At 35.2% G+C, this 17,069-nt stretch overlaps 1 protein-coding gene across 1 annotated transcript; it reads right to left on the reverse strand.

Annotated features, from left to right (window-relative positions):
- Positions 1-9,258: 9,258 nt before the first annotated feature.
- LOC107415650 (uncharacterized) lies at positions 9,259-12,560 on the reverse strand. Its single transcript, XM_016024010.4, has 6 exons — positions 11,913-12,560; positions 11,634-11,786; positions 11,201-11,371; positions 11,070-11,111; positions 10,461-10,987; positions 9,259-10,247 (listed from the first exon to the last, which is right to left on the reverse strand). Exons 1-6 carry the CDS (start codon positions 12,430-12,432, stop codon positions 9,543-9,545), a joined length of 2,118 nt encoding a protein of 705 aa, XP_015879496.2. The 5' UTR covers positions 12,433-12,560; the 3' UTR covers positions 9,259-9,542.
- Positions 12,561-17,069: the final 4,509 nt, after the last annotated feature.

Below are 17,069 nucleotides of genomic sequence, written 5' to 3' on the forward strand. Positions count from 1 at the left end.
GTTCAACATACTTCTCTTGAGATAGCCATAACCTTCTATTCTTCCTGTCTCGGATTATTTGCATTCCCAAAATTTGTTGAGCTGGTCCTAAGTCTTTCATATCAAAGAACTTAGATAATTCTTTCTTCAGCTGACTAATCTTCATTGCATCTTGTCCAACGATCAACATGTCGTCCACATATAGCAAAAGTGCAATGAAATTTCCACCTGAAAATTTTTGCATATAAACACACTGGTCTGCTGCAGTCCTTTTATAGCCTTGACTCACCATAAACGAGTCAAACTTCTTATACCATTGTCTTGGTGCTTGCTTGAGGCCATACAAGCTCTTCTTTAGCTTGCATACGAGGTTTTCTTTCCCTGCAACCTCAAATCCTTCTGGCTGCTCCATGTAGATTTCTTCATGTAAATCACCGTGAAGAAATGCTGTCTTCACATCCATCTGTTCAAGCTCTAGGTTTAGACTTGCTACTAAACCAAAAATGACTCGAATTGAAGTCATTTTTACCACTGGTGAAAAAATCTCATCAAAGTCAATTCCTTTCTTCTGAAGAAATCCTTTGACCACCAATCGGGCTTTGTGTTTCACCACCTTTCCGCTGCCATCTTTCTTAAGCTTGAACACCCATTTATTCTTTAGTGCTTTCTTTCCTATTGGAAGCTCAACCAACTCATAAATATGATTTTTCTGCAAGGATTCCATCTCATCTTGCATTGCTTGCAGCCACTTTTCCTTCTCTTGATGAGAAACAGCTTCCTGGAAACTCTCTGGCTCCCCCTCTTCAGTAAGCAGAATATACTCAGATTCTGGAAATCTCTTTGATGGAATTCGGCCTCGCTCAGATCTCCGAACTTGTAAACCACTTGTTTCAGGAGGTGTACCATCATCTGACCGCTGTGATGGCCCTGCAGCTGCTTGAGAGGATTGAGTCTCCCCCTGCTCAATATCCCCTTCTTCCTCCTGGTCTGCTTCTGGTATATCTTCATGCACCTCATTATCCTCTGTGGCTATTTGTGCTGGTGCTGGATTAGGACAAAAATTCTCGGCACTAGAACTATAATTAGGAGACATTCTGGGCTTTTCAATGTCTTCCATTTTCTGGTTTTCATGGAATACTACATCCCTGCTTCTAATAACCTTCTTTGTTTTCGGGTCCCATAACCTGTATCCGAATTCTTCATCTCCATATCCTATAAAGATGCATGGAGTAGATCTTGCATCGAGCTTCTGTCTGAACTCCTTGGATACATGTACATAAGCTAAACAACCAAACACTCTTAAATGAGAGTAGGAGGGAATCTTACCCGACCACATTTTCTCCGGAATTTCAAAATTCAACGGTACTGACGGTGATCTGTTGATTAAATAGCAGGCGGCACGAACAGCTTCTCCCCAGAATGGCTTTGGCAGCTTAGCCATACTGATCATACTTCTGACCTTTTCCATAATGGTTCGGTTCATTCTTTTGGCTATTCCATTATGTTGTGGGGTGCGAGGGACCGTCTTCTCATGTCGAATGCCGTGTCTTCTGCAGTAGGCATCAAACTCCTTGGAAGTATACTCGCCTCCATTATCTGAGCGGAGACATTTCAGCTTCTTTCCTGTTTCACGCTCTACCATGGTATGAAACAGTTTGAAGTAATCCAATACCTGGTCTTTTGTTTTCAAGAAATATACCCACACCTTCCGAGAAGCATCATCAATGAAGGTCAGGAAATACTTGTTGCCACCTAATGATTCCACCTCCATGGGACCACAAACATCAGAGTGCACCAGACTAAGCAACTCTGATCTTCTCGATGCAGATGAACTGAAGGAGACTCTATGTTGCTTATCAAACAAGCAGTGATTACAAGGATCTAGCGCAGCATCCTTGCAAACAGTGATAAGCTTCTTCCTTGCCAAAGTGGACAATCCTTTTTCACTCATGTGACCGAGTCTCTGGTGCCACAGATTTTGAGACGCCTCTCCTTCTGCAATATTGAGGCTATCTGCACATATCTTCATATGAGTCTTGTATAGCGTTCCACAAATATGTCCTCGGGCGACAACTATGGCACCTTTCGTCATTTTCCATGTGCCATTGCTGAAGTAGTTGTCATAGCCTTGCTTGTCTAAGGCTGCTCCCGAAAATAGATTAAGCCGAAGGTCTGGAACATGACGGACATCCTTCAAAGTGATTGTACAACCAACATTCGTTTTTATCTGAATATCACCAGTTCCCATAATCTTTGCAAAACTGGAATTTCCCATCTTTACCGTACCAAAGTCTCCTACTTTGTACGTTTTGAAGAAATCTCTGTGTGGAGTGACATGGTAGGATGCTGCAGTATCGACTACCCACTCAACATCTTGGGTTGATATATGAAGGCATGTCTCTTCTTCGGTGGAGCAGAGCGCCACTTCTCCTGTAACAGTGACTAGTGTCTCTCCATCCTTCTTCGGCTGATTACCTTGGAGTCTCTGCTCTCTCAACAACTTTCTGCAGTTCTTCTTCATGTGACCCTTCAGGCCACAATGATAGCACTTATATGATGATTTTCTGCCGTCTGTAGATCTGCCTCTGCTCTTGCTCCTGCCTCTCCCCCTATCTCGACTACCTCTTTGCTGTCTTCCTCTCTCTGTGACGAGGGCATGTGACTGATCCATGCCAATGTCTTTTCTCCTGGCCTCTTCATTAAATATGGCATCCTTAACCATAGACATAGTAAGTTTTCCATTCGGGGCCGAATTACTGAGAGAGACCACCAATGTCTCCCAACTGTCTGGAAGAGAGCTTAGAAGTAGGAGGGCCTGATCCTCATCCCCTAGTTGGTAATCCACAGCAGATAGTTGATTTACCAAGCTCTGGAACTCACTGGTATGCTCGGCTACAGAAGTTCCACTCTGTAATTTTAAATTTACCAATCGCTTAAGCAACAGGGCTTTGTTCCGAGCAGTCTTGGCCTGGTACATGTCCTCCAATTTTGTCCAGAGGGCATATGCATCCGTTTCCTTCGCTACATGATGGAAGACACTGTGGTCGATCCATTGCCTGATCTGACCGATCGTTTTCTTGTTTAATTTCTTCCATTCTGCTACTTTGCTGGGATCGGGGTTTTCTCCTTTAGCTTCTATAGGATCAAACAGATCCTTACAATTGAGGAGATCTTCCATCCGAGGTCTCCAAAGTGTATAATTTGTGGCAGTGAGCTTAACCATAGCTCCCGAAGATGATTCTTCCATTGACATTATGGCTTGACCAAAAAATGTAGCTGAATTTGGCAAAACGGAGTTAACCGTTGCGTCCGGAACGGCCGAAAATGGTGGACTTGACTCTTCCGGGGTCAAAATATAATTACCAGAAATTGTGGGGCAAAATTGTAATTTCACAAACTTTCTGGGTCAACCTGCAAATACAGAAACTTCAGGGGTCAATCTGTAATTTCCAATAGTTCAGGGGCTGTTCCGTAATTTCAGAAACTACAGGGGTCAATCTGTAATTTCCAATAATTCAAGGGCTGTTCCGTAATTTCAGAAACTATTGATGACGTGGCAGATGGTGCTTACGTGTCGACACGTGACAGATGACATGTCGGCTGGCGTGGCAGATGACGTGTCCGGGGTGCTGACGTGTCTGCTGACGTGGTCGTCTTCAACCTCCAGACGGCGCGTGCGGCGCGTGAGGCGTGTGACTTGTTGCAGAAACGTTCAGGCGGCGCGTGCGGGCGCGTGAGACGGTGTCTTTCTCTCCGGAAAACTTGTGTGTTCTCGTCTCGTCGACTACTTTCACCTGGTATTGTCAAATTAATTATTTGAGCAACTTTTCGAAACACCAACTTGATGAACAGTAGCTCTGTTTCTTCAAATTTTGAACCCAAGCTCTCGACCTGGAGCTCTGATACCACTTGTTGTGGTTCTCTAACCACTTTAGAGAAGAAATATGAGAAGAAAAATAAAAAGAATTCTATTAATCTCTTAGAAATAGAATACAAAAATACAAAAAAACTTTTCTCTTGGATTCTCACGTGGAATCTCTCTCTACACTCTCCAATTCTCTCTGTAATTGCTCACTCTTCTCTCAAGCTCTCTCTGGAACTTAAACACTCTCTCTCTCGGAGTTTTCTCTCAATATTCCTCACTTGGGATAATATTGAGCTTGCTCACTTGGCTTGGTTTGCATGCAATGGGAAGGAGCCTATTTATAGGCTTACAAGGCCACAATTTTCAACAGCTTAGCCCACAATTGTTGATCAATTTGAAATTCGGTGCAGCAATGTCCATTTGTCAAAAATGTTGGCTGTGGTTGGTGCGGCTGGACTTCACAACACTTGCCATCTCTGATATCTAGCTTACTCTGGTGGATAATTGGGAAGTTGATTATGATGGTCATTATTAAAGAAGTACAGAGATTGATTAGTACTATTGGTGAGAATATGAGACAAACGGCATCTCCTTTTCAATTTGCCAAATATGCTTAAAGTAGCTTGAACAAGCGATACTATATACCTTTAACCCGTATAATGTCAGAAAAGAAAAGAAAAAATCAAATGGGCACAAAAAATCTCCATCAATGGTAGCTACTACTTCCATGATGCTGAAAAAAGATGGATATATTCTGTTTGAATATTTTTTTTCTATGGCAAAAAGTTTGATATTTTATGCTTAATCAGTGGAAACATTAGAATTAATTCCATATAGAGAATAAAGGAAATCTTTTTTTTTTTTTTATAAATTTTTTTAATATGATCATAATAAGTTTAATTAGATCAATCCGCTACCGTGCACGAGGTCTAGCTAGCGAGCACATACTGCAATTTTATACTTAATTAATTAGTGGAAGGATTATAGTAATTAATTAGTGGAAGGATTATAGTTCCAAGGAATAAAAGATGTATCCTCTATTTTCTTATATGATCAATTAGTTTATTGTAAATAATCAAGCATTTGTAAATTAAAGTTTTCTTATTGATAAAAATAATGCTAGAGGTACTAAGAAGTTGATTAAATTGTTTATTAAATGTACATTTGTTATTATTTTATTGGTTGAAATATTAATATAACCTTGTTAAAGATAAGTTAAATGAAGTTGAACATTTCAAAGGATAAATATGATTAAATATAAGTAAATCAAATAATATATACACTTAACAAATATTTTGATAGACTTCTTAGCACCTTTGATATTATTCTTTTAATTATGAATATAGAGCAATTTGAATTTTAAATCATTGTATTAGAAAATGATGATTTTATTATTGAGCTGTCTTCATAAGAGTAAATCATAAATCATGAAGTTTAATTTGTTTGTTTTAAGTCTAGTTAATTATAACACATAATGTAAGTTGAAGATTAGATATAATTAAGGTGTTCCACCGAAATTTGAGTGGAAGTGAACTATGAGCAAGGAGAGATAAAGCAGCCTCGGTTAGTACATGATGATATTTTCTTCCAATTTTTCCATTGTAATCGTGGGTATGGCAACAAGATTTGAAGGATAATTCCAAATAGAACAAAAATATTTTTTAATGACTGAAATTCTCCCGCAATCAAATTGAAGAAAAGCAATTCATTTTCCTTTTAAATTGATTTTAAGCAATAATTTAAATTTTAAAAATATTTGGGTGACTTCAGATTTAAACCTCATTGGACAAGTCTATTTGAACCTAGAGTAGTCATATGCAAACAAAAGATAGTACATATAACCTTCATTTGACAGAACTGGGGCTAGAAACCTCACATGTGAATGAATAAAATCTAATGGTGAGTTTTAAAATTTGAAGGTGTTGCATATGCAATTTTTCCAACTGACATGGCTGACAAAAAAAATATCAAAACTATTTAATGAAGAGACCTTATTACATTGTTTAGAAACAACATTTAAAATAGAAACAAAAGTATGAGCTAATTCAAGATGCCACACCTTATTGGATGATAAAGTAGAATTAAAAAGCTCACAGGACTCTTGACTGAAATTGGGGTGGAATACATGGGGGTGGGCTCTTGACTAAAAAGTTTTAGTGAACAAATACTTTGGATTGGAATGTGCCGACCAAAAGTGAACCGGTATAATGTTGTCAGGGTAACTGTGAGAGAATGCAAAGTATTGACAGACTCTATTGGTAAAGCCTATTTAATATCTAACTTACATTGTCCGGTGTCAAAACGGTGACAGCTCAAATATAAAATAAATATTTTTTTTATCAATCGATGTATTTTTAAAACGGTTGGTTTTTTTAAAGTTTAAAATGATTTTATAATTAAACGCGTTTCAGTAAAAATAATCTTAGAATAGATGACTTTTTAAAAAATCTGAATAAAAACTCTATATCATTTGAGGTACCATGGATAAATTGGGATAGTATTGATGGAGGAAAAGAGTGGCAAAGCGTTACACCAATTAACCTATAAAGCCAAAAATAGATAAATTTGAAGTGACGGAGCTTTACACTGAATAACCCACAAAGCCAAATATGTGCCGAGCATTTAATGTTGAAAGTTGTTTCAATTTCAATATTGAAAATGAAAGAATATTGCAGCAGAGATGGAGAAATATAGATGAATAACATCAGAAAAGATCATTTTTTGTTTTGCTTTTGTTTTTGTATCTGAAATTAAAAAGAAAAAAAGAAAAGTCAGGACATATACCAGCAGCTTGGAACATCCACCAGCCAGAGTACATTCTTGTGATTGCTGCATTTTTGGGTAACAGCATCGGTTAGACATAATTCGTCTGTTGATATAAAATAATTTTGACATATATGTAAAAAGATGCGGACTAGCTAGTTCAGGAAAAAATAAATATAATAATAATAATAATAATTAAATATCTCCCTGTCAATGTAGTAGCTTAATAACAGAGAAATTAATAAATACCCAAAACAGTACTGGTCCATTCATATGCTGATGAATTGCCAAGCATTAAATAGCTGTTGGACTTTTTTTTTTTGCGGTAAAAATAAACAACTGTTGGATTGATCTTGTACAGGGCGTATGAACTAAATTAAGGTACTAAGAAATGGGTATATGCCTCAATATTCAGCAGTTTTTCGGTTATCACAAAGTCCGCATTACTTATAAGCATAGCTTAAAATATCTGAAATTTTTTCAAAATTTTTTCAAAATTTTTATTTTTTTAAAAGGTTAAAATAAAATTTAAATTTTAAATGGGAATGGATAGAATTTTCATAATATCCGTTAAAATTTCTATAGAATTTTTAAAATTTTTTTTAAAAAAAAATTCATAAATATTATTGATATTTAGTAAATTTTTTTTATCAAATTAACTTCATTGATTATTTTTTTACCTTTTAATTGCATTTTAAACATTTAGCGATATAAGCAAAATAGAATGAATTGAATTGAATAACATTAATAAGTTCTACTTATTGAATATTGATAAAGTAAAAATACAAAGATTATGAATTATATTTTTGAACCTGGAAAATCTTATTGACCGGGAATATCTGTTTTACAAATATGGACAAATAGATGATGAAACATATACATGGAGATGTTACAACAAGAAGATGATTCGACTTTTATGAATTTTGGATCAATGAGGGTTGAAAGTCATTTTTATGACCCTTATTCAATAAATATTTATGGAATGTCACTAAATAGCAACTCATGGGTACCATATCAAACCCAACCATCAGAGAGTAGTAGTTATACACACAGTCAACCAATAATGCAAGATCCATATAGTTGACATATTAATAATTATATGCAAAATTATCAGCGAGATATATTTTTTCATAACTACTTCTCACATTTCACATCTCAAAATCAAAATGAGGAAGAAACAGATAATTTTCAACAATCTAGAAATTTTATGTGGTATTAAGATGATATTTATGAATTACAATACAATTGTAATAATCGTTTTATATATTTTAGTTAATAAATAATTTTATTATATATGTATTTTTTGATATTTTTTTATTAACAATAATTAATCTATGGTCATTAATGCTTATTATAAATCAATTCACTAAGAAGAATATAATATTTATTCAATATTTTAGTAAGTTTTATAATCAATTTGGTAATTGATAGATTAAATAAGCTAATTTTAAAGTTTTAATAAAAATTTCTATTTTTCAAAATAAATTTCCATCATTTTTTATAATTTTTTATCAACATTCGATATTTTTCGATATTTTTATAAAAATTTTTGTATTCTAAATTTTCAATATTTCCATCTGTACCGATTTTTTAAACTTTGCTTCGTTTTACCCAAACAAAGTATAGTTTAGAATCAGTAACTGTATGGCTTTTTCAATGGTCTTTTTATAGTGTGTAAAATTGTTAAACATTCATATGAATGCCCCAAAAACAATTGTATTCAAAGTCTGGTAGAGACGGGCCCGGCCCAAGCCCAAGACTGAACTTGTCTCCACACTTTCACATCCAAAGTTTAGTGGCATGACGAATCTAGGCTCGCTCAGCCCATAAAAAAGAATCCATCAACGCCTTCTTCAGTCTCGCTATTTCGGCCACAGCCATCGCTACACCTTCTCTTCTCCGGACCCACTCGTCGTAAAGCAATTAATAATTACACATCCATATTTTTAATTTTCTTATTATTCATATAGAAAAAATCTTTTTGCAGCTATCCGTTTTTTGTTTGTTGAGAATTTTATACATCAACTTCTTTGAGGGTTATCGCCATCTGAATTGTAAAGCATATAGAATATTTTTAGTGACGGGACTGAGATTTGATTGAAACGATTTTATTGCCACAAAATGCAAAATTTCTTGTGTAGAGGAATGTACATTTGGGCTCTGCGGCTCAGTCCAACTCAGACATTAATTTTGACTTTTTTTTTTTTTTTTTGAAAAGAACATTAATTTTGACTAGCCTTTTTTTTTTTTTTTAACTTTATTTTTGACTTGGACTGCTTAGGGGCTAGTTAAAAAAAAGAAAAAAAAGAAAAAAAAAGAAAAAAAGAAAAAAGCGCCGATCCAATTAAGATTATAAATCGTATTTTCTTTTTTGGTAATGAATTTAGTTTATTATTTATTATTTATTATTGTTTTTTGGGCAAGTATAATTAATTGGGATTCGAAATCCTTGATATGTGGGCTTCATGGACGCCATCCCTGAGCTATCCATTTATATCGGACCTCAAATCGGGCTACACTGTATATGCCATATGTTAGAATGTGAGAGTAAAGTTGCTCTGATTTCTTATTGGTGAATATAAAGTCGCTCTGTTTGCACGTCTACATGTAATGTAACAAATATATTCCTTAATTATCGTTATAAAACATCGCTTATACATTGCAGCACACAGCGTGCACAATATCACTGGTACCAATTCTTATTATTTTATTTTTTAAATTTCAATATCAGATGTTACCATTAACTCATGAAGCTTTACTTTATTATTATTATTTTTACAAGCTTTACTCTTTTTTTTTTTTTTTTCCTCCACACATACACAAGAGAGAGAGAGAGAGAGAGAGAGAGACAGAGAGAGAAATTGTCGTATGCTCAATGTTTGACAAAATTAAAAAGCATTGCCTATAAAAGGCTCAATAATTGATGAGCAAAACATCAATCCAACTTGTAAACGGACTTTTTGGAAGACCAAGGAAGAGGCGGTAGAGAAAGCTTGATCACGTTCAAAGAGTAAGTCATGGTATCCATGAAAGCAAGGTAGAGAGGGTATTGCAAGAGAGCAAAGACAGTGACCGGAAGGAATGCAAGACAATAAACGAGAGTTGTAACCCAACGCTTCTTCAAATGAACAATGAGCACGATGGTAGCTGCAAATGCAAGCATGGTCATGGCCACGGAGATGAAGAGGAAGGTGAAGCCAAACGTGAGTTTCCGAGGGAGTGACTCTTTGAAATCTTCGAGCTCCAAGGGGGAAGTGAGAATAGAAAGGAACATCACCACAGAAGTCAAGGAGGTGGCGAGGGAGAGCACGTCCATTACTGTAAACACCAAGAAGAAAGGGTCGTGCAGCAGGATTGGAGCCCCTGTCTTGGAATCCGAACCCCCTGGAACGGTGTAAGCGGCGGCAAAGGCAACGGTGGCGATAAGAACGGCGACGGTGGAGCATGATTTGGCTGTGTTCTTTAGCCACTCCCTTGCATCCTTGTGAAGGTCTTTATGGGTTCTGCCGAACAACTCATAGGCAGTGTCCCGTATGTAACCTTCATCCTCATTGCTGGTCTCCTTTTTTTTGGATAATAATTCCTTTTTGATGTGGCTACGGTGCTTTTCATAATGAGGCGGTACAATATGCTTCACACGCTGCATATATCATCATTAAAGAATTAATGATATACATGTTACATGATCGGAAATAGTTGTAAGTGATAAAAGCACACTGTATTCTTAAGCAAGCAATGTGCTGATGATTCATGACTCTGAATTCGAATTTCCAACATTGAGGTTAATGATTCATTAGTTTCAAAAATTGATCAAAATTTATGTTAATTTATGAATTTGAAATTAATTAATTACCTCGAACCAATGCAACTCCTCTTGCAATTGGAGTGCAGGACCAGGGAGGGTCCCTCCTCTGTAAAACTTCATGACTCCAACATGGTGCAAGATTGTGTAGCCATTGTCGTCGATCCTTCGAACCAACCTAGACATTGGCAATTCCATCTTTCTTATGTGATTAAAGATCTCCAATTGACGGTGTTTGACGGCTACATGCAATATGTTCTGCCCCGCATCGCTTACATGCTCCACCGCTTGAGGATATACTCTTAATATTTCCTTGACAATTTCTACTATTCCATTGCTTGTCGCGGTAAGTAGTGCGGTAGGATGACTTGGTAAAAGCTCGAATATAGGAGGTTTTGTTTCTTTCGCCATTTCTCCTTTGCTCCTTTTCCCTTCGGAACCAAGGGAGATGTCGCCCCCTTCTTCATCGGAACGAGTAATCTCCCACGTAGTATCTTTTTTTATTAGCAACTTGGCTAGTATAATAGCCGATTCATGCTTTCTATGTTCATTATAGATTCTTTCCATAGTTGGCCATCCTGATCCAAATTTATCAAATTAGAGGTAAAACAGAAATGAGATAATTTAAGGAAGAAAATAACAACAACAACAACAACATACCTCGTAGAAATGTCCATATTGATCTATTTATCTGTGTTAAAACTGCCATTTTATAAATCTCTCATTAAATTGAAATCTAAGAAATAGAACGGGAAATATTTGGTTTTGCATGACTTGATGATTATAATTACCTGAGGCAACCATGGACATGCAACGAGTATATGTTCGAGGCATCTTGGGAACCTTAGGTTTGTGAATATTATTATCCTGATCCTCATCATCAAATGGGTTGAGTTCATAAGGATGTTTAAGATCATCTAATTTATGCCGTTTCTTCTCGTGCTCAATGGACGTTGGAACACCTGGTTTTATATTTTACAATGCATTTGAACGACCATTCATCTAATTTCCAAATAGCAATATATAATAATAAAGGAAGGATGGAAAAAAAAAAATTTCAGTTATTATAGTAAAATTAAATTTAGCTATATAATAAAATTAATTTTGTTTTGATGGTTTAGTTTTTGTATCATTCACTCTAGCTATGTGAGACTTTTTGTAGAATTTTTAGGGTATATGAAAATCGTACAATATAAATATAGAGAAAAGAACAAAAAAACTTACAATATTTAAAAATCAATCTCTTCACTAATCCATAATTCCTTGAGCTGAGGAAGGCAGAAGGGTTGTTTGATAAGAGCTGAAGGCCTATTTTCCCAGCATCATTTCTTTTATCAACTAAACGTGGATATTTGTTTGCTATTATGAAGGCAAGATCTGCACTTCAAAGAAGTTAATTGTAACAAAGTTTAAACGAAGTCAAGCAAAATAAAAGGGGAAAAAAAAATCAAGATGAGGTTTTAATTTGTAGGTTGCTTGGAGTTGAAGAAATTAATTACGTACCAAAAAACTCAGCAAGAATTGTCAAATGAAGAATATTAGTCCTGTCTTTGCTAGTGAGGTGTTGATCGAGATTGTCTTTGTCTGTGAGATCCACCGCAAGAGACAGGATATCGAACATATCATGTTGGCCATTGTATGCAGCTTTAAAGAGAGGCGTTTCGCCGAAGTTGTTTCTGGAAGACAGCAGCTTCGGCGCATAATCCAATAAGTCCCTGGCGAGGGTCACCATATTCGTGGTAGCCACCTCGTGAAGAACCGTGTTTCCGAGGTTGTTCTTCTGGTGAATTAGATCATAGAGATGATCGTTGACATACCTTTTGAGGATTTCTCTTGCAATGTCTTCACGGTCCATGAAAATGGCGATGTGAAGAAGTGTGTCACCAAATACAGTTAAGTAATCCGGTAAAGGAACCGGTAACTTATCATATTGTTTGAGCACTTTCTCCATGTCGCCCTTCATTAATCCTTCATACATATCTTTGAAATTCTTGTAAAGTTCATGATCAATGTTCTTAGCCATTTCCACAAAGATATACAAAGATAATGCACTCGGACGTTTATGTAAATATTTTCATATATATATGTATATATATTTTCCTCCTTGAACTAGTGGTTTACAGCAACGGAATTTTTTTCCAATAAAATAATTCATATCTAAGAAAGCAAGGTAGCATCTTTGATTCCTTGGTATTTTAAAATTGTATAAAACTGTAAACAAATGAAATGGCAGCAAATATAATCTTACAGTGCAGAAAAAAGAACAAACAAACAAACAAAAAAGAAAAACAAAGATGCTTATAAAGCTTTACGACACTCGGTTTTTCTTGTCCAGCGTATATAGCGTGTAACTTTTGCATAGGAAAGGATTCAAAAACCTATATATCCATCTTTTCAGCATCATGCCAGCATTAGTGATAGCAAAGTTCCCTCTAATTTTAATCCCACATTAATTATATTTAAGGTTTGGGCTTTGTATTTAATAATACATTTGGCAAACTATATATATTCCATTTTGTCCCAGTGGGAATCCGTGCTTTCCCCACCTCTACATTTTCCTTATGAATGAGTACTTTTTGCTTCATACTTGTTGAGAGCCATAGTTGGATTCAAAAAAAAAAAAAAAAAGGGTGGATGTATGCTAGTGCATGTGTGTGTATGTCTGGCACTAGTGCAGTTAATTAAGAGTCAAGAAGAAGTGTGGAGGGGAACATAAACAAAATTAAGTGATAGAAAGCAAATTAATTAAGCAAGGAATCTAACATATAAACATAACTTTGTCATTTGCTTTCTGCTTTAATTTACTCTCTCTCTTTTTATTTTTTTATTTTTTATTTTATTTTTATTTTTTAATGAATCCAACTATAAGTCTCAACAAGTATGACGTAAAAAGAAATCATTCATAGAGAAGATAGAGAGGTAGGAAAAGGACGGATTCCCATTGGGACGAAATGGAATATATATAGTTTGCCAAATGAATTCTTAAATACAAAGACCAAACCTTAAATATAATTAACGTGGGATTGAAATTAGAAGGAACTTTGCTATCACTAATGCTGGCATGATGCTGAAGAAGATGGATGTATATGGTTTTTTACTCCTTTCCTATGTAAAAGTTACACGCTATATACGCTGGACAAGAAAAAACGAGTGTCGTAAAGCTTTATAAGCATCTTTATCTTCCTTTTTGTTTGTTTATTTGTTCTTTTTCCTGCACTGTAAATTATATTTGCTGCCATTTTATTTGTTTACACGCTTATACAATTTTAAAATACCAATGAATCAAAGATGTTACTTGCTTTCTTAGATGAATTACTTTATTGGAAAAAAGTTCCGTTGCTGCAAATCACTAGTTCAAGGAGGAAAATATTACTGATGACCTCTATGAGGTTTGACAAAATATATACTAAATACACTAAAGAGGTAAATAAAATTCAATATAAGTAAATAAAATAAAGGAATAATGCTAGAGATATGCACTCATCTACTAAGACGTTTATCAAATGATAAATGTCTTTATATTATTGGTTTATATTTAATTATATTTATATTTTAAAATGTTCAATTATTCAATATTTAGGATATATTAAAATGTCAATTAATAAAGTAAAAACATGTTACTGGTGTACATTATTTTAATGGACTAGTTGGTACCTCTTACCATTACTTAAAATAAAGTACCTTATATTGCTATATTTAATATATTATTTAGTAAATAATTTGTTACTCATAGTTTACAAAAAGGGGAGGGGAAAAAAAAAGTTCTAATGATATTACTGTTAAAAATAAAAGACTCCTAACTATTGTTTCTAATTTGAACAAATTGATAATTTAAGTGAATAAGTATAAAAATTAAAAATAAAAACTTTGAACCTACTAGAGAAAATCGGAGCTTAGTGTACATTTGGTATAGCTTCTCTAGAAGGAGATTTTGCTAATAGATCTTTTGTGAGTAGATATCATTTAGGGAAAAAAAAAAAAAATTATTCAAAAGTTATTTCATAGGGTTTCATGCATTTAGCAGTAGTCATCGCCTCCACCACCTAAAAAAAAGTCACTGTCACCTTACCTTCAAGTCCACGTATACCTATAATGAGGATCAAATGGTTCTCCAAGACCAGCTAGCTCTAATGGCATATATATATATATATATTTTTTTTTTCCTTCTTTTTCTTAATTAATCCTTATGTATTTCCATGAAGCATTTATTTGTCAGTGCAATGTCATCTATTTTTAAAAGTCTACTAAGTCACTTCAGAAATTCCTTGATCTTTTACTTTACACTTTTTTTTTTCTTCTAATTTTTCCCCAAACAAAAAAAAAAAATGTGAGCTAAAATTGATACACTCCATAAGTTGACCAAAAAAAGCTTTAAAGTTCCATATTACTAATTTTTTTATTAAAAAAAGTCACCATAGATCTGCAATCGGCACCGTTATGGGAGGACACTGCATATTGGAGGAAATAATGTCTTTTTTTTTTTTTTTTCATAAAAAAATTGAAAAAAGAATGTGAAAATGCTTAGGGACGAATGAAGAATTTTAAAAAATGAAAACTGTATAGAGTCTTTTTGCAATTTGAACTTCTTTAAAAAATTTAAATTTTTAGGGTAGTTTTGTAACTTTATACAAGAATATAAGGATATCATTCATAAAAACTAAATTAATCAAAGGAAAATGGAATTTCTATTAAAAGTAAGGTGTGCTCATCCGTTGGTTTTTTTGTCGATTATTGAATCGAAACCAATTTGGCCATTTGAAAACCAACCAAAACTGCTCCAGAATTTTTTCGGTCTATAAGTTTTAGTTTTTTTTAGTTTTTTTTTTTTGGGTATTTTTTTAATAGAAAAATATTAAGAAAAAGAAAAAGAAAACTTGTTACCTTTGGTAGTTATGACAAAAGCGGATAGCTCCAATGGTATCACCTTTTTTTTTTTTTTTGGGAAAAAAATATAGAGAAATTCATTAATAAACCAAAGGAATACATCTGTCAACTTGAAGCACGGGATGAAACCACGCAGGGCTATCTTCAAGCCAAGTTTCATAAGAAATTAAACTGACAGCATATTTTGCTACAGAATGTGCAGCTTTATTTTGCTGCCGACTAGAATAAGAAACATGAAAGTCTTTAAATTTAATTAAAAGTTCACGGATCTCATCCACCAAAAAGCAATTGGCATCCAAACAAATACCATCCCCAGTTAATAAATTAACTGCAGTTAGTGAGTCGGATGAAATTTTCCCCTTAAAGAAACCAGAATCTACACAAAAGCAAATAGACTCACGAACAGCCAAGAGCTCCCCAAATAAAGCAAACCAAGAATGAGTAAAAGGTTTTGTAAGAAGACCCATTACCTCACCAGATGAATTACGAATAACACCTCCTACCCCAACCTTACCCGAAGCATCTCTGTAAGCTGCATCCACATTGATTTTCAATTGTTCTCCAACTGGCAGTGACCAAGACAAATGTTTAACTTGAGCCTACAGCAGCAACGGCTTATTTGCTTCGTTGAACTCCACCAGCATACTAGCAACATTAGCCAGTAACCATTCAACATTTTGAAGCTCGTGACCATGCATAAAACTATTTCGACGATTCCACAAACTCCATGCAACATCAGCAAATTTCGCTGGTTGTGAATCAGATAGAGATGATATCGCCCAACAACATAAACCAGCAAAAGAATAATAACATTTGCCTTTTAGAATTGAAAAGAAATCCAAGTGTTTCCATACTTTCTGCATCGAAGTACATTCCCACAAGGCATGAAGTATAGTTTCAGTCCCCATTGAACACAAAGGGCATAAAGTATGTGTTACGAAATTGGGAGAAAAACCAATAGCAACGAAAACAAAGAAAGCGAAGAACAGACACACAATTTACGTGGAAACCCTTGACGGGAAAAACCACGGGCAGGGAGAAGCAAATCCAATATCGAAAGATTGGTACAAAGGTGAGCCGAAATCGAGATACTCTGTAAAACCTAATTACAGCCGAACAACAATATATATATATACAGTACAGAAGAAACCCTAAAATTGAACAGGTCCATACCGCGGGGGCGTTGCCCCCGCACCCCCATCGGCCCGAGACCTCCGCTTCCACCACAGAGCCCCAAATGTTTCTCCAAAATTAGTTTCACCAAATGGGTCGCACCGCGAGCTTTTCGGGTCGGGTCAACAAGAATTCGGGTCACTAACTCTAACAGTATGCACATCTAGATGACATTTAGCAAGCTGTTGCCTACATGAAATAGCAGAATGTGAAGCTCGCCAGAGAAACGTTTTCACCTTATTTGGGACTGATAACTTCCATAACTCATGCCACCATTTTTGATTTGCCGAACAACTTAATTCAGCAATCAGACCACCCACACCCAAAGATCGAGCCACCCAGTAGCCAGATTTGATAGAGTAAATGCCTTGTGAGCTATAATACCATGCAAAACGATCTTTTTGACCAGGACCACCAATCAGAATTTTTTCAATTACATTTGCTTCATCATAAGAGAAAATAGAACGAACCAATGGGATATTCCATCCACCAGAAGCAGTGAAAAGATTTGCAACACAAGAGTCTTCATGTAAATCAGGGGTTGTCAATAGGGGTGGGCATGGATTGGGTTGGTTCGGTTTTGGACCGAAATACAACCCAATC

This window comes from Ziziphus jujuba, chromosome 1 (assembly GCF_031755915.1).
Source record: "Ziziphus jujuba cultivar Dongzao chromosome 1, ASM3175591v1".
Taxonomy (NCBI): domain Eukaryota; kingdom Viridiplantae; phylum Streptophyta; class Magnoliopsida; order Rosales; family Rhamnaceae; genus Ziziphus; species Ziziphus jujuba.